Raw genomic sequence first — 22,184 nt, forward strand, 5'->3', positions numbered from 1 at the left:
TTACCTGTAATTCTCATCTTGTTTTCCTTGCCACAATTGTTACCTAATGGTGTAAAATTAAGGGAAGAAATAGTGCATAATCTACAAAATCTACAAAGCAGTATAAAATGGTCTACAGTGCGATAAGAATAGTATTACTTAATTAGTGAGATGAAAACTTACGTATTATAGGTGAGGTGGGGTTTCACAGAAGATGACCCATAATAATAGCATTTTTTAATTGGTGAGGGGAAAAGTTTTAGGCATTAATAAAATTATGCTTCACAGACTCACAAAATTATGTTTAGCCTTAATAAGACGTATGGAATAAAAAATGTGTACACAACGTGTTTATATGTGTAATTTTTAAGCAAAAAATATCCTCTAATGGATTTTTGAACACTTTCCAATTAAATTTTGATCCGCGCTTTAAAAAATGAGCCCATATTAAAAACAAATTTCACATATTTTAAATTTTAAAATTCGCGTCTAACTAGATTTCCAATTTTTTCTGATTTCACATACCAATTTACTTAAAGCACTTTTGGAACTAAATAAAATCCAAGCATAGGCCTATATTAAGCTGTGAACAATTTAAGGCCTTAAAAAGTAAAATAGTTATTTATCAATTAATTAAAATGTTAGTAAATATGAGTATAATTCGCCTAGAATAAAATCTTGACATACCATATTAGACAGATATATATCTTTTTCTTGAAATATTGCCTCTCCACTTCCTCTTTGTCTTCATTCGAAACGTTTACCGATTCTGTGTTATGAGAACTATTATTAAATATGTTTTGAGTATCACGTGAGTCTACTCACTGTCCATCTCCGTAAAGTAAAATAAATTTTACAAAGCGAAATTAGGGCTAAGAAGCCCTCTCTAACAACGTGGGACCAACGGCTTAAAAGTGACTTCCAAACCACCACCAATGGCCGGGCAGGCGGACTGCTTGCAAGGACAGGATCACTCAGCGGTCACCTATCCAAGCAGCAGTCACGCTCGACATTGCTTGATTCGGTTATCACGTGAGAACCACCGTACCCGCTACAGGAGTAGGTTGGTTTTTTATTGAATAATTTGTATCGTAGATCGAAATAACCACGTAGAGTTAAGACCGTATGAATTCTGGAGAAAACAGTTTTTTTATCTATAATTCTTATATGTCTGCACTACACACAATTTTAGCTCTTTCAGTTTTCAGGCATATTAAAAATGTTTGATTTTTTCTTTGTTTTTTTTTCTTTGTGTAGCGTGTTGGACTACTTTGGTTTTAATTATACAATATTGTTGGGTTTAATTTTACAAGAAAATAAATAATAGGGTTTAGTATTAAGTACATTTGTTGAACGGTAGGTTAATATTGAAATGTACTCCTTTGGCAAATCTGTTCACGTTACTAAAGGTTAGCAGCTCGATTCTGAATTGATCCAACAATTACTGGGTTTTGGTTGACCCAGATCAGGAATGCTGAAGGCTAATTTGATGGTATGACTGGGCCAAAGAATTAGCTCTGTTATGACATCATTAATAATTGGAGGAGGATATTAAAATCAGCGCTTTTCGACTTCTGCCAGATTTTTATGTTGTAAGTGCGTAAATTTATGTTGGTTCGTTCCGTGTGTGTCAACATTTCCGCAAGTGTTTAGAGAAGTTCACACAGTTACGAAAGACTAGATTGCAGCTTTATTAAAGCAATCCATTAAAAAGGAAAACCATTAGAACAAGGAACATTTTCGTGAACAATACTTGTTATTTTCTGTTTGAACTAAGGATTAATTTTATCTTTATAATAGTTGAGAAATGAACGCTTTGAGATTATTTTTGTGTAATTTTGGACATTAATACGAGTTACATTTTTGTAATAAGTTACATTGGAATTTTAAAATTAACTGAAACATATGTTAACGAGAACTAGATATAATCCCACAGTTTAGGTTCCGCAAGAGGAGTGCAATACCAATTTTAGAATTAATTTAATTTCAAATTTTATTGATTATTTTACTTTCAGAAGAGGAGAATATAATTATAAATTAATATAATTTTATTTGAATTTAATATTTTTTTGAAGAGGCGATTTGATTTTTTATACAGAAAATAGCATTTTATTTTAGTTTGATTTTTAATATTAATGTTTTTGACAAATTGATTTTGAATAAAACAAACATTTTTTCTGAATTTGATGGTAATAAATAGATTAAAAATTCGACAGCAAAGTTTTTAAACATTTACAAGTGACACTAATTTTTTTAATTGACTTCAAACTGTGAGTTTGGCTTTAAAACTCTCCAATAAGATTTCATAGGCGTAATTATAGTTAGTGTTGAGTGGATAAGAATTGATCAAGTTTAACTAAGCAAAACAATAATTTTATACTGACTCGATTGGGAGAGTTAATCACAATTGAATCCTTCAATTTTATATCCTTAAGTTAAAATATCAATTATTTTCAGATTGAAATTATCACTGACGTACTAAATACCAAAACCATTAAATCCTACCAAATCCTAAAAACTTACCCAGGTGAGAACTGTACTAAAATAATAAATATCAGGGGAAAATATTATTAGGAAACAACAATGTCTAAAATATCTTTCTAAGATAAAAAAGACAAAAGCTTTGTACAAACCAGACACAACTAACTATTTATAAATTAGTACAAAATATATACATTACACTCTTAAAAGGTATCACTAGATAAGTATACAAAAATAAATGCTATAACAGTACGTTTTGACTTGATATTGCAGTAATAAATAATTAAGTGAAAAACTATTCTAAAAACTGTTTTGTGCAATTTTAATAATTTTATATTGATTTAGGTATATATAGAATGTATATAAATAAATATTATCGTACACAAAATGTGCAAGACGAAAAGTTTGTGAACCAATATGCAAAAATTTCAGAATATAACCAAATATGCAGAACAAAAAACGTACTAATGAAAAACTTTAATAAAAGAGAAAAAATATATTTGGCCATGAAAAAGAAAGTTCACCAGCTGTGCAGAGCCTTGAGTCTTCGTCATATCCATCCAGGCAATCCGGCGCGCCGTCACATAGGTACTGGATGGAGATACAGGCGCCATCCCCTGGGCATTTGAACGGCTCGTAGGGGTGACAGGCTTCACCTGCAACATCATCCATTGTTCATCCATTATTCATCCATTGTGGACTAACAGAACAGAATATGCATAGATTGTAATGACTACTCTTTAAACGTACAAACTGTATGATTTAAATCAAGAGAATAATTTCTACTAATTGGTGTTACCGGCACAACGAAGTAAGTGCTTATGACTAATATGAAGTATTAGGGTAATTTCAAATTGATGAGCTAAAACTGGAGTTCAACAGGTTTGCTTCATACCCGAATCACATTTTTCAGATTTTGCAACATTAGTAGACTTCTCCATTGCGATTTATAATCAAGAATTTCTCCAGCATGTTCGGGAGTCCTCAAAAATTCCGTTCTTCTAATACATGTATTGCCGGACAATCTGAAAACGCATAATTTTTTAAGGATAGTCCCATCTCTTTTTAGCCGTATTCTGGCCGTCCTCATGTGTCACTGGCTTGTGCGAGGATCGTATCAAACAGAATAAGGGGGAGAGTCGATACAGTACAAGATCAATGGTACTGATAAAAAGTGCAACGGTCACAGACAGGATCTGAACATGCGCTATCTCTAACTGAGGCCCAAAGTCCAACGCCTTAGACCGCTCGGCCATCGGCACTCCCAAATTCCCAAATTCTGTCGCAAACCGAAAAAATGTATAATTTCCTGATGTCAAACTGTTGGTTGAAAAACTACATTGCGATATGCTTGAAATATCGTATTCTAAAAGGATGAAAGAGTTGTTCTGGGCTATGGAATCTGGTAAATTCTACTCAACCTGATAACAGCTCGGGCATGAGACTCAACTCCATGGATACTATTATAAAATAAAATGTATCTTCAAAATAATTAGGCAAGTTAAGCACATTGTAAACACATTTAACGTATAAATATCATCATACATAACAACAATTTATTGTATTCCTACCAAGCTGCAAAACTTTGGAGGAAAGCTATAATGGTCCGTGTCGTATTATTCTGTCTTGATCCGATTGAATATTTCAACCACAGAGAAAGAAACTTATCTTTGAACTCGAATTTGAACCTGCACAAAGTTAGGAATAAAACACCTTTGAACATTGAACACAAATTGGGTTTCGCGCGGGTATAAAACGAGATTTTCATGACCAATTCGCAGGATTGTTGCTGGACAATGGAAACACTGAAGACAGAAGTGGTGGTGGCTACTGAGTAGATGTTGATGCAAGAGTATGACTACTGAGTAGATGTTGATGCAAGAGTATGGCTACTGAGTAGATGTTGATGCAAGAGTATGACTACTGAGTAGATGTTGATGCAAGGGTATGACTACTGAGTAGATGTTGATGCAAGGGTATGACTACTGAGTAGATGTTGATGCAAGAGTATGACTACTGAGTAGATGTTGATGCAAGGGTATGACTACTGAGTAGATGTTGATGCAAGGGTATGACTTCTGAGTAGATGTTGATGCAAGGGTATGACTACTGAGTAGATGTTGATGCAAGGGTATGACTACTGAGTAGATGTTGATGCAAGAGTATGACTACTGAGTAGATGTTGATGCAAGGGTATGACTACTGAGTAGATGTTGATGCAAGGGTATGACTACTGAGTAGATGTTGATGCAAGAGTATGGCTACTGAGTAGATGTTGATGCAAGGGTATGACTACTGAGTAGATGTTGATGCAAGGGTATGACTACTGAGTAGATGTTGATGCAAGGGTATGACTACTGAGTAGATGTTGATGCAAGAGTATATGATCTTCAGCGCGCGCGGCTGTCTTCTTACTGGCAATAGTTCTGCGAGTTGTCTTTAGTGACAGTGCTGCTATCTGTTGATGTCGTCACCAATTACGGCCTTGCGCGTCACCAAATTCTGTGCTATTTCTTCACCACGTGCGTCTAGCGCACTAGTAATCTAATATTACTAAAAGATAAACAAACATATTCCTCATACGAATAACTGCCAGTAAGCTCTATTATCCTTCTTTATGTACATTTTTACTCAAATGTGTGTTTATAATTACTTTCATAATACGTGTTGTATCAGATAAAGACCCCTTGTATCTGACTCTATTAAGATCTAAGAGAAGGTTATTTTGCTAAAATAAAGCAGTAATTATACCTTTGACGATATATGTAAAGATGTAAGGTATGTGGTAAAATATTTATTATGATCGGATAAAACGAAATGAGGAAATTTCTGTGATATCATGGTTATGAATAATGTTATGTAACTAAGAGAATGTAGCTGTTACACTTTTAATTTTAGTTAAAAGTTAGTTTTCAATAAAATAAATTGGTAAACTGATTTGAAAACATGTTACAAAAACTCTACGTAAGTTGTAAATAATTATAAAATTACATAGAGCTAGGGGATTTTCAGATGAAGGAAAATGTCCACAATGTCCAATCAAAGTTCCAAAGTCACCGTATAATTTAATCACAATTCTTTTAATATTTAATGTGACGCAAGTACACCAGCGAGTGACATTATCTCTCACTTTCTCGGTGTCACTGCTTATCTTTTCTCACCTAAGATTATTTGGTCACTCAACCACTGGAAGTTAGTTAAAACTCCACCAATACCTGCAAGAAAACCCCTGAAAAAGATGACGGTACTTTGGTATTATGTGGAGGCCACTCTATCTATCTACTAATCGTTATTACGTCATATAAGTAAGTTTAGATTAGGTTATCATAAATATGTCACTAGTAGGGTTAAAGTTAAATTTAACCGTTACGAGTGCACACATGACCTCAACCTGGATGTAGGTACGACATCGAGGGACTTTTTACATATTTCGCCAGAATTGCGGGATGGAGTCTTGGTCGGGTCGGGAAAGTACCGATAGGAAATTCCCCTGGCCATCAGGACGAGATTCGGAGGCGCCTCCGCACAACTGGTGAAAAAAGAAAAACATCCCTCGAGATAATACCTAATTTCAAGCTCAGATCACATGAACGCTCTTAAATGTTAAATTTACATTTTCTATTTATAATAGGTACGTATGTATTTATCTACTTATATCGTGGGGTTTCACAGCACCTAAACATATATTCGTGTTAATGCTCCTAAAATTCAACTACTGGAGTTGGAGAGGGTCCCTAAGTGTTTAGGGCCTAGATATAAGGATATGAAAACTCCTGGCTGTTTGACTGGAGGGTCTGATACATAGTTGGCTTCCCTTTCTTCCAAGTAGGCATAGCTGAGATTAGAGTCCAAAATTGTGTATACTAAACCTTGACAGGAGGCAGCCCCTAACCACAACCTTACCCATACAAATATCCTGTCACTCCGGAAGCAGCGCAAGGTCCCTTTAGGACAAGCGCAATTTCTCAGCTTCTATCGTAATAGAACACAAAAGTTGCATCTTTGGTTTCACCACAATCTGTAATATGAGTAAATCTATATCATTGCATAAACACAGTTTATAACGATTGTTCTAAAAGGTGATCTTAGGTTTTGAATATGGTTTAATTATAGGCGTTTCCCTTTAAAAACCTGTAGAATGATATTCAATATCATTAATACAGCGAGGAAATCATGGGTGACGTTCTAGAAGTAGGATTTATCCGTTTCCATGAATGATTGTTACAAACAGCAAATATTCAGGAGTATGTTATATCAAAAGAATTATTGATAGGGGCCAGAACGAATTTCTGTCTGTCTGTTTTGTCCACTTGATATAATATCATGGAGTAATTCACCTATAGAGTTTTAATTTTGCATGGAGCTTCATTTCTATATACCCAATATCGAGATCGATGACGGAAGATGTCACTCCATGGGTTTGGGTTAAGCATTAGAGAATATTTAAGTTTATTTATTGGTAACAATAATGGCAACGCGAAAACCGCAGAATAACTTTATTTATAAACAAACTCAGTATAATCATATAACATAATAGGACGTGTAGTCTAATTAAAATTAGCTGTAAACTTGAAATTTTCATGCAACACCAACTAAGCCTTTTGTGCCTTGTGTCGTAATAATAAAGTAATGAATTTTTTTATTTGAAAAAAAAAATAGCTTTAACTCTATCAGTGGTCTCGATTGTGTGCCAAAAAGCAAAGTGCCCAAACCTAAATAAGCAAAACAGTTGAAACCAAATAAGCGTATTCATTACAGTTGTCACAACTGTAATAGTTGTAAATAGAAACAATATTAGTTCATCACCATGTCACACACAGAACTGTTGTGATCAATGCAATCACTGTGTGACGTGAACAATCAGCTGGGATTAAACGCGCGGGATCTCCGATACAGGACAACCGTGAACGAGTTACCCCGCGGGGATTAATTTAGCATATTATGACGCTGATTTGGCTTTGTACTAAGTGAACGGTCAATAATTATTTTATGATGCTCACAGCCCCGGACAAATGATTTAGATTGCGTTTGTGATTAATTTTACTACTATTTTATGATTCTTAACTTGTCGTTTCTTAGCATTTAAGTGTGGATATATTTTTGTGTCATAAAGCAAAAGTAACAGCTACGCTTAATACTAAAGTTGGTCCATTGTAGCAGGGATCTAAGAATCAGTTCCAATGTTCCAATTCTCTAACCTCAAAGTTTTATTTCAGTACAAATAAATAACAGGCGTTTGATACATAAAATTGATGTACGACATTGTTTTTTTATTGTGTTTTTCGTATGATATTTGTGAACGTTGATCACCACGGAGGCTACAAATGTCTTTCAGCATTGAGAACAATCTCTTGTCCTGCTAGTGATGAAAACTACTATTTCGTACTAAAATTCTATTAAAATTCTTGTGCCTTACTGTTTGCAAATGTTAAATTTAGCTCCAATTCAACTTTTTCTTAGTACGGCGTCTGGAATTTGACGCTGTTACAGACCCGACCTCTGGAATCTGAGGTCATGTTCTTCTGAAGAGATCCAAAAAAGGTCGTCAGAGAAGAAACTCAAAATGGATTCTTTACATCGTTTCAATATCAGAGACACCTAGACTACGAAGAAGTATTTTTATTGTATCGTCAGGTGCAAAATTAAGAGGACTACGATGTTATAGACACGATTTCTAAGGACGGTGGAGCAACCAAGGTTTCTAGACATGACGTAGCTATTCACATTGATGTGAATAGGCTTCCATAGCTACTTTATGTGTTTATCGTGTTTTGCAGCTAGTATAAAAGGAATAGGCTTCAGTGCAAAAAAATTAAATATGGATACACACAGTAAATAGGATGATATGAAGATTCATATCATACGTCATGATTATGTCATCATAAACAGAGAAAACACTGGCATCATACTAACGTAATAAAGAATACCCAGCAGGGATCACTTCTGGCTGGTTTATACCTACCAGTTGAACCCACCACTGGGCACAGCAAAAACCGGTGTGCCACTTCAATCTGGGCAACCTTATGGATGTCCAGTAGCGGCACATCACTAACCGCAAATGTTGAGATTCTGGGGTTCATGGGCAATTCAATAGGTCTAGTCTACTGTGGAAGATGGCTGTTGGAGTTGGTGGGGTTTGTTCCCTTACCTCAGAGGCTCTTGTTAACCTCAACAAGGGTGTGCCCCCCCTCCCTACTTTGACTGGAGAGGCTGGTTCACAGCTGGCCTCCCTTCTTCCGGGACGACTTTAAGATGTAGTGCCCTAATTCTTCCTCATGGACCTCGATAGGAGGCGGCCCCTACCCCTAACCTTACCCATCCTGAATATCCTATCACTCCGGAAGCAGCGCAAAGGTCCTTACAGGACTAAGTGCAATAAGCTTCTTGTCCTAAGAGAACAAAAAAAAAAAAAAAAAACCTAATAAAGACATCAGAGTGACAGAGTAATTCCACTCCAGGGCAGGGAATTATATGTCTGAGGCGCTCGGCTGGCTGCCGTGAACGTATGACTTAAACGCTACCCCCTCCCACCCTCCACACGTGAAACAAAATAAATAACGGTTCATTGAACCTCTGAATCTCACAAACTTTGCCCTCTCGTAAATCCGACAAAACTGTGTTAAGATTGAAAACTTGAGTTTCTATTAAAAAAAAATATTATTTAACCAAGTTTACGTATAAAACGCATTAGACTTGGAAAAGTTCGTCAGGGCATTTGCTTATTCGGTATCTATGAACAGTTGATGTGTAATCATTGTAGTGAATGCTTCTTGTTTTGTCCATAATTAAAGGTGGTGTAATCTATTTTTGGCTAGAATTAAAGTTTCAGAAATGTTAAACAAAACTTTGGCCACAGCACTTTTAAGATGCCTATTCTGATGACAGGAAGAACACTAAACCAAATTTAGGTAATTCTATTAGAAATGATTCTTCTATTCGCATTTAGTGAATTTAGAGATGCTCTATTATCAGGCAAAAAATCTGTTGAAGACAAGGATAATCACATTTTACAGCATGTACACGAAAGATAACTACAGGAAATGACATACATGTATTTTGACTATAACAAATCATTCTTAATAAAATGTTTATAAGGTATGTATAATTTTCTTTATATGAAATTTAATTAAAAAGTTAAACTTCCTTAACAAATTATTAAAACCTATCTCACTGAGTGAAGGTGTATTTAATGTTATTTTCAACAGATTTTATGCCTAGCCGTTTTTATTTAGGCCTGTTTTTAAAATGTCCACCTTTAAACGCCTGCAACACGTCTTAGTGTAATAAAACATTATAATTACCGTTTCTGTCTGCAAGAAAGTTAACTTAAGGGAACTCATTAATGTTATGCCGGTTAATACGGCTATTTAGTTAAGTAACTTCATCTGACATCAATATTCGTTTATAAATATTAATATCAACCTAGTATAAGGAATAGTCAACTAAAACCCTTTTTTAAATTATTTTATTGGCAAACACGTGTTTCGGTATTTAAACTTCATCAGTGTACATTAACCTCTCAACTTATCATCTTATGACCTTATTACGTATTCCTCACTGAACTTTACGGCCTGGACAGATCGCTGTGTGCTATGGAAATCGGCCTCATTAGGCGGTTAATTTTTAGGTGCTATGAGACGAATACGTCTTTAGGTGCTGTTACAGGCATACGTCTTTAGGTGCTGTGACACGAATTTGTCTTTAGGTGCTGTGACACGAATACGTCTTTAGGTACTGTGACATTAGTTGCTGGGACACACCACAATATAAGTAAGTAAATGCGTAGTTCTTATTATAAATATAAATTGTTAAGGTTAATATTTACGAGCGCTCACGTAATCTAAGCCTGAATTTAGATATTATCTCGAGGGATGTTTTTCTTTTTCACCAGAAATATGGAGGCGTCGCCAAAGCCCACACTGATGACTAGGGGCATATTAAAGAAACTAACGTTTTTGCACCTCTAAGCTTGCTAGTTTTTCCAACCAGAATACAAACTAATTATTGTAATCTAGGATCTAATTAATAATTACTAAGGATTGTAATTTCTCAGACTTCCTCTGTCCAACTTTACACTGCTCAAATTGAATGGAACGATACAATATGTAAGTTGGAGAAGAGCTACTTATAAAGTTTGACTATCAAGTACAGAGGACACCTCTTCTCACCTAATAAGAAGTTAAGATGAAATATATATACACGGTAAGAAAGAGGCTCCTGAGCAGGCTAATAGAAGATTTCCCACAGGAGAGAAGGTGAGAAAAGACGCTAAGCTGCCTCATGTGTTCCTCACTTTAAAAGTTAAGACGATAAGAGCATTTCACTCCTGACAATTGAGTGAGAATAATTATATGCGTTGTAACACACAACCCGACTTTTCTTCAGATGGACAGAAGCATTTATCCTCAGGGAGAGATCGATTAGCCAAGCAAGATTGGCGGAGGTCGATATGGAAAGGTACTGAAAGGGTTTGAAAATACGAAACCACTCTGTTATTAGATTACATTGTGCCTAATTTCATGCAATTAAAATCGACCGTGGGGAACATAAATAACAGTTACGACATGATTGTTCAACAACTGAAGAGACTGAAAGTCGCGAATTTAAGGGTATGTGTATGGGTAGCTGACTCAATTTAACATGCATTTAAGTGTATGACGTTTGTTTTTTTTAGTGTATCAAGATAAGAAAAACAATAGTTTTTAGGAAAATAATCATCAATTTGTTTTAATAACCTGTTACTTTGACCTCCAGCACGTTTCCGCCCATTTCTTCCAAGGGAAAATTTGGTTTTGTGTCGATGTCAAAAAACACCATGTGCAATTTACGCAATGCATATTGACTTGCGGCTCGAAGAATATTACCTATTTTCACACTAAGTATTTGCAAACAATTTCTACCATCGATTCTGAAAGACTATTGATTTGATAACATTTTTCAAAAGGTTTGTAGAATTAAATTAAATCCTCTGTTATGGTAAGGAGCCACGCAATTGAAATAAAATTTACCTCAATGAATTGGTAACACCGGATTGGGAATGTCGGTCAGGAATAATGAAAAGGTTGACAACGACAGTGGAATGGAGAACCGAAGCCGCCTACACTAACTGACAAACAAAGAGCAGGATTTGCATTGGAAATGGAGACACATTTATCTACTCAGCTTAAGTGGTTTTTCTGCAACCAAACCGCCTGCAGCACTTTGCCGCTGACATCATGTTCGAGGACTGAGTACAGTCACGCACGGTAACGTAAAACGTATAATTTTACTCGACGCTTTAGAAATTTAAAAGCATCTCGCACCAATACCTAATGGGAAAGTAAGTAAAAAAAAGTAATTATAGATATAAAAATACGGTGGAAAGACGTTGTTGAAACAGAAATATAACTTTGTAAAAAATCTTAGGTTGGGGTGCTCTTGAGAATAGCTCACTGGATAAGAATTGTCTTTGCCACGACGTAGAGCAAGTTTAAAATTTAATAATCAGTTCTGCTCAAAACCAATAATTATTCAGGTAACTTTGGATTGTACACATTTATTTACGCAGTACAGATCATTTTGTAGTATAATAGTTAAACCACAAGAAATAAGATTCGGTCAGTATTTTGCATTAGCGTAAAATTTTCCTTCCAAATGTTCTATGTAAATTTTTTGAGCAAACAGTTTGAAGTCCGACTTATTTTTGGACTCAGTGATTGATTGAGTGTGATTTTACAGCGATGAAAAAAATCTTTAAACCCAGCTGTTTTTCCTTTTCCATCAACCACAAATTTAAGAAAATAAACATCATTATTACATGTCCTGAGGTAAGAATAAATTAACTTATTCCTGCGGTTGATCTTTCAAGAAGAAAAGTTTACTTGTAGATGGCCTATTCGGTTTTATTTGTTTTACTTTCTTGGTTATTCAATCTATTTGGTACTTAGAAAAAATGTATTAATTTTCTCTTAAAATTGTTTACTAATGTTTATATGCAATTAATAATATACTGTGGTAAGAAAAAAGTTAATATTATAAAAAATAACTAATGAAAAAACTTAACTCAACATTAATAGACAATGATATAGTTAATGGAGTAAAAGTATGTAATATGTCAAAAATGTTTGTCCTATTTTGGACTGGAAATATTCTTTAATTACGTAAAAACTTAATTGCCATTATATATATCATAGAAGTCTGTATCTTCGTGTCAAAAACGTAAAATTCTGAAACAAAACTTGCATTCCTTTACATTTTTGTATGTTAGATGCAAAAGTATCATACTAAACATGCACTTTAAATTTTCTAATGATCGTAGAGTATAATCCAATTTGGTAGATCAAAGTGGTGTGCAGGCTTCATTACTTGTGACCGAGGTCAGAGAGTCGCTGGACTGGAAAATTGATGGCCTCGATACACAGGATCCAATATGTTTATGCATTTCAGACATGTCGTTGACTATCAATATAATAATCTTGTTGAGGTATATACGGAAAGAGATTCATCAACCCAATAGTGTAAATCGAGCAATAGTATACAATTGGGTGCATTAATAAATAAAATAAACAACAGTAATATGTTTGACAAATTATAATTGTGTCCCGGTAGGAAACATTTGTTAAGTCTCCAAACAGAGAAGTAGCTTCAAAAAAAAGGGTAAAGACAACTGAAATGTTACAATATTCCTCTATGATGTAGAACTATCAATACCAACATAATTATATAAGTTTAATAAAATAAATAGCTTAAATAAAATTATGAAGCCCATTCAAATTGGATAGTTTTATTACTAGTTATGGCTGATCGCTAGCGAAGCCTGTTACTCTGAGCGCTTGAAAAATTTAAATTGGTCTCTTAGTCTATTTGTATCTTTGTCCGAACAATATAACGAAAACTAACCGCCCTTTAGAATTTAAATTGTACATAAAGCCTCATTTAGATATGTAGAACACTTATTTCGGATATGGGTGCATGGCACTCCTTGGGATTACGATAGCGTCAGCGAATATTTTTACATTGATCTATATATTTAACCATGATTACAGCGGAAAAAAAAACAGCAGAATAAATAAATTTGTAAATAATTCAGTATATTCTAAGAGATTTTAACATGTGGCGTATTCACACATATAGCAAAACTATCCCAACACACCCACCACCATTTTATGGTGACTTGGTGAGTGGATCTTTATTATTTAAACGCTGATATGGAACCCAATTCAATGACGAAACTTCTAATGAGTCTTGTGACAAGTTACCTAAAAAAGTTACATCTGCAGACTTGAAGTTTTTGATGTCATAGACAAGAATTACTTCTGTGATTATTCAGTAGGCTGAGAAAATTCCTCTATTGTTCGCTGGGAAATGTAAAAATGCCTTTTCTGTTGTTCTGTTTGTCAATAATAAAATGATCTGTAGACTTTTGTAATGAAATTCAGAGAAGCATGTTACGCGACACTTGGTGTAGCGTACTCCTGCCTTTTATTTTTATGAGTGCCAATGAAACCTTGAAATCTACACAATTACTGTATTTTCGGAAGTACTTTGGTGGTATACACACATCCAACATGGAACATTTACTACGGAAAAGGATAAATTATTTGTCTATTACACCTTATCCGTAAGCGTTAGCGATGCGTATTTATCGAGGGCTAGAACAATTTCATTTCTGTACAAACTTCATTTGTCCACACGATATATCGAAAACGAACCGAGTTTCAGATTTGACATTTTGATTGATGCTTCATTTATATATAGGAAACGTTGAAGTCTATAGTAATACATGTTACTCCATAGGATTATGCTGGTTAAAAAAACATATTTACATTAGTATTATGGATAATCATGGTAGTTACGAAAAATCGCAGATAAACTGAGTAGAATAATATAATATTTTAACATGTTACATAGTAACCCATGTAGCTATGGATTTGGAATTTTGCATACAACTTCAGTGAATCCTGTTACACGACACGCCTATTCCTACCTTTTTTTAATTACACGGTAGGATTACACTTATATTTATATATAGAAATCTACAACTATATTTGCGAGTATCAACTTAGTTTCCAGGATTTCCAAAGTCATTTCCCATTCCTTAATTTTATATCCATAACATTACAACAAATAATTATGACTGATAATTGGACATAGCGGTTCGTTCCAGCATAATTTTAAATGTCTTCTTTGTAAATTAAATCTGTGGCAAGTTACAAGGCCTAAAGGAGTAGGTACTCTTATAATAAATGGGATGCGGGAGTGGAAGACGTACAAGATGGAAAATACAGTTCTATGATATGCTTTCAGTGAAGACGGAGAAGTACCTTGAAGAGCTTTACGGCTTCGAATCTGGGTTGTTCTTTCAAAGACTCCTAGAAAGCTATTTTAAGTTCTAATTTAGCTGAGCATTCTTTTCTTTACTGCACTTTACACTGCTACCTCAAACATAAACGCTTAATTGAGGAGTTCTTCAACTTAATTGATGTAACCTCTCTTTTTCCGAACAGTGTAACATCTTAATTTGCGTATATGGTTTGATGTATTCAGCACTTTTAAGAATCAACTCTTCTTAATAAATGAATAAATACGATGTTAATGTTTACTATAAAAGTAAATAAAGATCAGTGATCACTTACAACTAGCATTAAGAATATAAAACTTCGAACCACTTAAAACAGTCATATGTTCGTTATTTAAAGTGTGTTTATTAACTATGGAAGATTTGAAAGGATAATAGAATTTCGGACATTTTAATCGTTATATGTTAAAAAATGAAGAACGCTGCTTTTCGAGGAATAAAAACCAATCGCTTGGTCAGGTAAGAAGATAGCACATGTAGATGTGAGATGTACTTAAAAGTTAAAACGTGTGACAATGGACTGACACAAAAATAGAAAGAAACATAGAAAGAGAAAAGAAATTAAACATACTCGAAAACTGCTTGGATTCGTGACAAGAAAATATGAACCCAGGTGTTGTCACTGCACAGAATGCAAGTCACGAGAACGAAAACTAGTTTCAGATAACACGCCGCGATACCACAGGAAATGCCGACATTGATTTTCTTATTATTGTCCCACTTTCGCCCATGCTGGTTTAACGTGTGTTTGTTCTCCTATCTTCGCATGGGCTTATTTCTTGTTTCTAGGATCTAAACAGTTTTCTGATGTGTTCAATTTCCTTTACTATTAGCTTTTAAAAACATCTGTACGTACCAATTAATTTTCTTCTCATCTGAAGAAATTGACATTTTTAAATCTTTGAAACGTAGTGTTTAAAATGTTGTAACATATAACGATGCAGAATTTACGGAGTTCTATATAGCTGTTATTTATAATTTTGATAGTGAATATTATATGACAATTGTGTTTGTTTTAAACCTTTAATTATGTAAGAAGTATTATTATTAGGACTATTCCAGTTACATCACTATTCAATATTTCGTAAGGGGCACATCAATAATATTGAACTCTTTTAAGAACACATTTTATTGCAAAGCACGTATGATGCTACTAGTTTGCTCTATTTTAAAATGGTAGGTGATACTGAAATTTGGAAAACACCTTCGTCTTCGATTGTATCTAATATTGCTGGATTATGATCATAAATATTTCAATCATGACTCGTGCGTCATAATATTTAGTATTGGTAAGTAGATCATGTTATTTCGTTATGGTCGGGGAACATTTGAATCCCCTTTTAAATTTATTACTGTTTTGTGGTATGACAAAATTAAGATATTTGTGATATTGTCAGGTATTGTAAACTTTCGATCTAAAATTAAAAAAATATATTTTGTTATATTTCGTTGTATTTAAAGTTGATATTGATAAATTTTATAAGAAAAAATTTATATTTAAAATTCAGTTACTTCAACCGCTTTATGACTATAAACTCTAAAGAAAGCACACATGGACAGGCGATGAGTTAAGCGAGCAAAGCTATTTTCTACAAAAATCTTTCCAGCAAAAGTTTGGTTACATTTTAATACATTATAAGGAACAAGTTATACACAACGAATGTATTCATCTAACTGCAGCTAATATTAAGTGAATATGAAGTTGACGTCAAAGTGTAACTTATAAACTGTAAGTAATCCCTAAGTCCGTGAAGGCTGGAACATAACTTTTCACTTCCCCTTGTAGATGCAATTTCACTCCGAGCAGCTCCTGCGTCATGTACATGAAACTTACCTGTTTATATATGATCCTGGCTAAACTAACGAGCTTAACTGGTCCGTCGCTTCAGCCCTCGCTGCTCCTCACGCAGCTTGTTATACTTAATGACGTAATTAGAATAAATGTTGATTTTTTAATCCAAGTCTAAGTTGAATATTCAAGTAAATAGTAAGACTTTTTGTAAGTAAAAACTCAATTTTGGATATTTAAAAATTTTTAATCTTTTGTATTAGGGATCAGATTGGACTTTTTTAAATCCTTTCACTTTTTATCAGTTTGTTTGTCCATCTGTTCGATATATCTTGATATAAATGTCCTAGAGACTTGAAACTTAGTAGCGTGGGTTCGTCTTGATCAACGGAAATTCCCCATTGATTGGATTGGAGTTGCGGTCAAAATATCAAAGGTTCCTTTCGTCTATAGTTTAGCTTTTCAGTCATTCTATGCAATAAATCTTAATAGAACAGTATTTCCAGATTTGAAATTTGGTGTACAGGTTCCTCTCGGTCGAAGAAAGAATCCTTTTTATTTTGTTTCAAAATGTCAAAGGGCATTCCATTCATCAATGCGGCACTATTCCGTTACATTCTATCGGAGTCTTCGATCCTCCATTGTCTCGAGTAATTCGTTATACTAAATACTGTTATACTAAAATATAATACTCTGTGATCTTTATGAAGTTTAAATATTCAATAATGTACCTACTTAAAAAACTGTAAGAAAACAAAATCTGTAACTTTTTAAAGTACCCATGAATGCTCGATATTAACATAAAAAACAACTTAACTTTAAAAATATTTTAAAGAAATATTTTAAACCTTTGATTAGTTAAAAGCGAGCTGTGCAGTTCTATACTTTGCATACCAACATGCCCAGCGTTTCTGTCTAGTCTATAGGAAATTGGGGATCAATATTCTTATTACCTTCTTAGAGAAAATAGATATATAGATGATACACATTAATTTATTCAATAGATGGGACAAGCTAGAGGCTAAGGAATAGTTACAATTATAACCTGTAAAATTAAAGTAAGGCCCTTTATGGTAGCCTAGTCAAAGTCAAAGAATGTATAATTTTACCGGGCGAAGTTATGGATAAGTCCCCTCTAACACTGAACCTTGGGACCAACGGCTTAGAGGTGACTTCTCAACCACCACGGATGGCCGGACAGGCGGACTGCTTGCAAGGACAGGATCGCTCAGTGGTCACTCATCCAAGCAGCAGCCACGCTCGACGTTGCTTAGTTCGTTTCTCTTGCGATAACCGCGGTAACCGCTACACTGCGTCATTGGCAAAAGTAGAAGGGATTGTTTACCGCGATTAATTGGATAAACCTAAGGGCTTCACCCTGACCCTCCTACTGGATGATGGGTAATCGCTCCTGGTTTGCTTGATTTGCCGGGTGCACGTGAACATGAACAAATAATTTGAGTTACAAGTTATACGTTTAAAATGGCTTTTTCCCCTTCCTACGCAAAATCAACTCAATGTCCATTGAATTAGCTATAAGGAAGGCCATTTAATTAGGATAAGGAGCTGTGGTGCCCTAGAAGAGTGAAAGGAATTTTTTTTACTAGTTCTGATTCGCTACTAAATAACATTTTCTATTAAAAAAAATCTTTGATGAGTCGAGATGAGTGAAAACATATTGGAAAGAACATAAATATAGTAATAGCCTATATTCAAGCAAACGTATAATATAAAGCTATTACAAATTGTTTTAATACCATTAGTATAACTCTGAATTATATTAAAATAATATATAATAGCCATGGTATTGCATAAGATTTTCCTTCATAAACAAAATTATAAACTTCATGGAAATTCTATTACTATGTCTGAAACTATCTTGAATTTTAAATATGAATGTTAGTTGCATTATCCAGAAAATAAAATAATGTTAGAGAATAAGTAGTAAATGAGTACAACTCTAATAAGGAGAACGTGTTAACTGATCCATGGCAGGTGGAGGGGTCAACGCCGATAAATGTGTTGCCCATTGAGACCATCTCAGTGACATTATCTATCAATGCTCAAACCCAATTCTTTGAGAAAAATAATTTTTACAGGGGACTTCTTTCAATGTCAATGTCAATTCAATCAAAATCTTGTAAGGAACGGTAAAAAAAATTATAAACATTTTTAAAATATAATCGACTTCCCCGGGAATCGAACCTGCGGCTTCACGACCAGAGTCACCGCCTACACCTAAACCGGGGTGGAAAACAATTTACTAGTATGAATCTGTAGCTATTGTAACTTATGAGTGGTGAGGTTAAAAAATAGTTCTATGAATGAGGAATGCACAATGCTGAATAGTGTTCAGCTGGTCAACATTAACTGACATTACCAAGGTAGAGGAAAGTGCTAAGCTTAACCGCAAAATATGTTTGATTAAACTATAATTTTATCGTTATTAACTTGTAAAGACCAGTAAAAAATGTAATTTATTTTTTAATTATAATAACCTCTTACATGAGGAAATACCATCTCCTATCAGTTTTGATTGAAAGAGTCAGGAACAATGGGAATAGGACTAACTTTCCTTTCTTCCAAGATTACAGGACTGAGATATAGAGACCGCTATCCCTCATCATGGGATCTTGATATGAACCTCACCTATCCTGAATATCCTCTCACATAAAGGATTGAAAGAGTCAGGAACAATGGAATAGGACTAACTTTCCTTTCTTCCAAGATTACAGGACTGAGATATAGAGCCCGCTATCCCTCATTATTGGATCTTGATATGAACCTCACCTATCCTGAATATCCTCTCACATAAAGGATTGAAAGAGTCAGGAACATGGAATAGGACTAACTTTCCTTTCTTCCAAGATTACAGGACTGTGATATAGAGACCGCTCTCCCTCTTCATGGGATCTTGATATGAACCTCACCTATCCTGAATATCCCCTCACATGAGGGAATACCATCTCCTATCAGTTTTGATTGAAAGAGTCAGGAACACTGGACCAGGACTAACTTTCCTTTCTTCCAAGATTACAGGACTGAGATATAGAGCCCGCTATCCCTCATTATTGGATCATGATATGAACCTCACCTATCCTGAATATCCTCTCACATAAAGGATTGAAAGAGTCAGGAACATGGAATAGGACTAACTTTCCTTTCTTCCAAGATTACAGGACTGAGATATAGAGACCGCTCTCCCTCTTCATTGGATCTTGATATGAACCTCACCTATCCTGAATATCCCCTCACATGAGGGAATACCATCTCCTATCAGTTTTGATTGAAAGAGTCAGGAACAATGGACCAGGACTAACTTTCCTTTCTTCCAAGATTACAGGACTGAGATATAGAGCCCGCTATCCCTCATTATTGGATCATGATATGAACCTCACCTATCCTGAATATCCTCTCACATAAAGGATTGAAAGAGTCAGGAACAATGGAATAGGACTAACTTTCCTTTCTTCCAAGATTACAGGACTGAGATATAGAGCCCGCTATCCCTCATTATTGGATCTTGATATGAACCTCACCTATCCTGAATATCCTCTCACATAAAGGATTGAAAGAGTCAGGAACATGGAATAGGACTAACTTTCCTTTCTTCCAAGATTACAGGACTGTGATATAGAGACCGCTCTCCCTCTTCATGGGATCTTGATATGAACCTCACCTATCCTGAATATCCCCTCACATGAGGGAATACCATCTCCTATCAGTTTTGATTGAAAGAGTCAGGAACACTGGACCAGGACTAACTTTCCTTTCTTCCAAGATTACAGGACTGAGATATAGAGCCCGCTATCCCTCATCATTGGATCATGATATGAACCTCACCTATCCTGAATATCCATACTTTCCTTTCTTCCAAGATTACAGGACTGAGATATAGAGCCCGCTATCCCTCATTATTGGATCTTGATATGAACCTCACCTATCCTGAATATCCTCTCATATAAAGGATTGAAAGATTCAGGAACATGGAACAGGACTAACTTTCCTTTCTTCCAAGATTACAGGACTGAGATATAGAGACCGCTATCCCTCATCATTGGATCTTGATATGAACCTCACCTATCCTGAATATCCTCTCACTCCCGAAGCAAGCGCAAAGGAATCCCTTAAGGACTGAGTGTGAGTGTTTATTCCATATATAGAAATCGAGTGGGAAATTCCCAAAAGGGACTATGAAAGGAATGATAAGAATAGCATTAGTGACTACAGTATTGATCACTAGATTCACCACATTCCCATACGTGGGTTGAATAGACAGTCTACAGACTATTCACCCCCCCCTCCCACCTAACTGTCGGAGGTCTGGTACTTATTTTTCTTGGAAAAAGTTATCACATCGTGCAGTATCAGGAAACCCCTGCGGTGTATCCATTTTCGCGTTGTGAACTTGTTCGACAAATGTACGATAGTTTTAGAGTATTGATCTTGCTTTTCACATGGCCTTTGGAGAGGAATAAATAACAAGTTATGTTTGTCAGATGGAAAAGTTGGTTCATTACTTACCCACTGGAAGGGAATTTCCTTAGGGATCTTTAACTTGATTATAAAATGTAGACTACGAGCCCTTCATTCAAGGCCTTGTTTTTATCCAGTATATAAATAATCTTACCCCATTATTCTGTTTAAATTACTCCCAAACCGTTTCAATATAAACAGTTTGGTCCTAAAGTTTACATATTTTGTCTATATTTGACCTAAATCGATTTATCTACATAAGTATGTGAGACTTCTTTGTTCAAACAGTTTAGCATTTTCAAGACATTATTTAGTTACCATATCAAATGAAGAAAATCATAATTGTGCAGTTGATTTTTATACTGCCTTCAAAGTCTGATGTAATATTTCTGAAAATATTAGGTATATACCCAAATGGCTAAGTGTTAGCGAAGGCTGAAGCTCGTGAGGCTGGAAAAATTTCATTTCTGTCTGTCTATCCACACGATTTGTCGAACACAAAGTGACAAATAGACTTTGAAATTTTCCAAGAATATTTTTATAGTTTATAAAAACACATAACAGTTTGATGAGTGCGAATGTCATTCCATGGACTGAGCGTTACTATATACTCGTATGTTCACATTAGTGTTATGGATAACCATAATGACAACGAGAAAAACAGAAAAAAAATTTGTAAGCAAGCTGAGTAAAAGAATATAAGATTTAAACTTGTGATGTATTAATACATGTAGCCTATTCATACAGTTAAAAAAACTGGAAAGTCAATGTTAAATATTGATGAGAAGATTTCAGCGCACTCTTTCGTTGTAGTACACTCTGTACCTCAACGCAAATATTATTTAAACACTGCTATGAAACCTAACTCAACGAACAGAAATGTGTTTGTGTCATGTGACAAGAAGGCAATAAAAATACATGGTAGGGAAGAAAGTGTTCTTTGATTTTGTATATCCAAATATGGAATTTGGATGATTGCTGAGTACTAAGTAGGCTGACATAATTTCTCATTTGTCTCGATGGGGGGGGGGGGGTAAGAAATTTATTTTCTGTATGATGTCTGTTTGTCTATCTGTCTTCAGGTCGTCTGGAAATTAAATGAGCTATGGGCTTCAAATTGTG

General features: G+C 34.8%; 1 protein-coding gene across 1 annotated transcript in view; it reads right to left on the reverse strand.

Moving 5' to 3' along the window:
- LOC124361337 (IDLSRF-like peptide) overlaps nt 1-22,184 on the reverse strand; it is a 74,054-nt gene that overhangs the window by 10,983 nt on the left and 40,887 nt on the right. The window contains exon 2 of the mRNA XM_046815387.1: nt 2,985-3,116. Within this exon, the coding sequence (XP_046671343.1) occupies nt 2,985-3,116 (132 nt within the window). The remainder of the gene's footprint in view (nt 1-2,984; nt 3,117-22,184) is intronic.

This window comes from Homalodisca vitripennis, chromosome 4 (assembly GCF_021130785.1).
Source record: "Homalodisca vitripennis isolate AUS2020 chromosome 4, UT_GWSS_2.1, whole genome shotgun sequence".
Classification (NCBI taxonomy): domain Eukaryota; kingdom Metazoa; phylum Arthropoda; class Insecta; order Hemiptera; family Cicadellidae; genus Homalodisca; species Homalodisca vitripennis.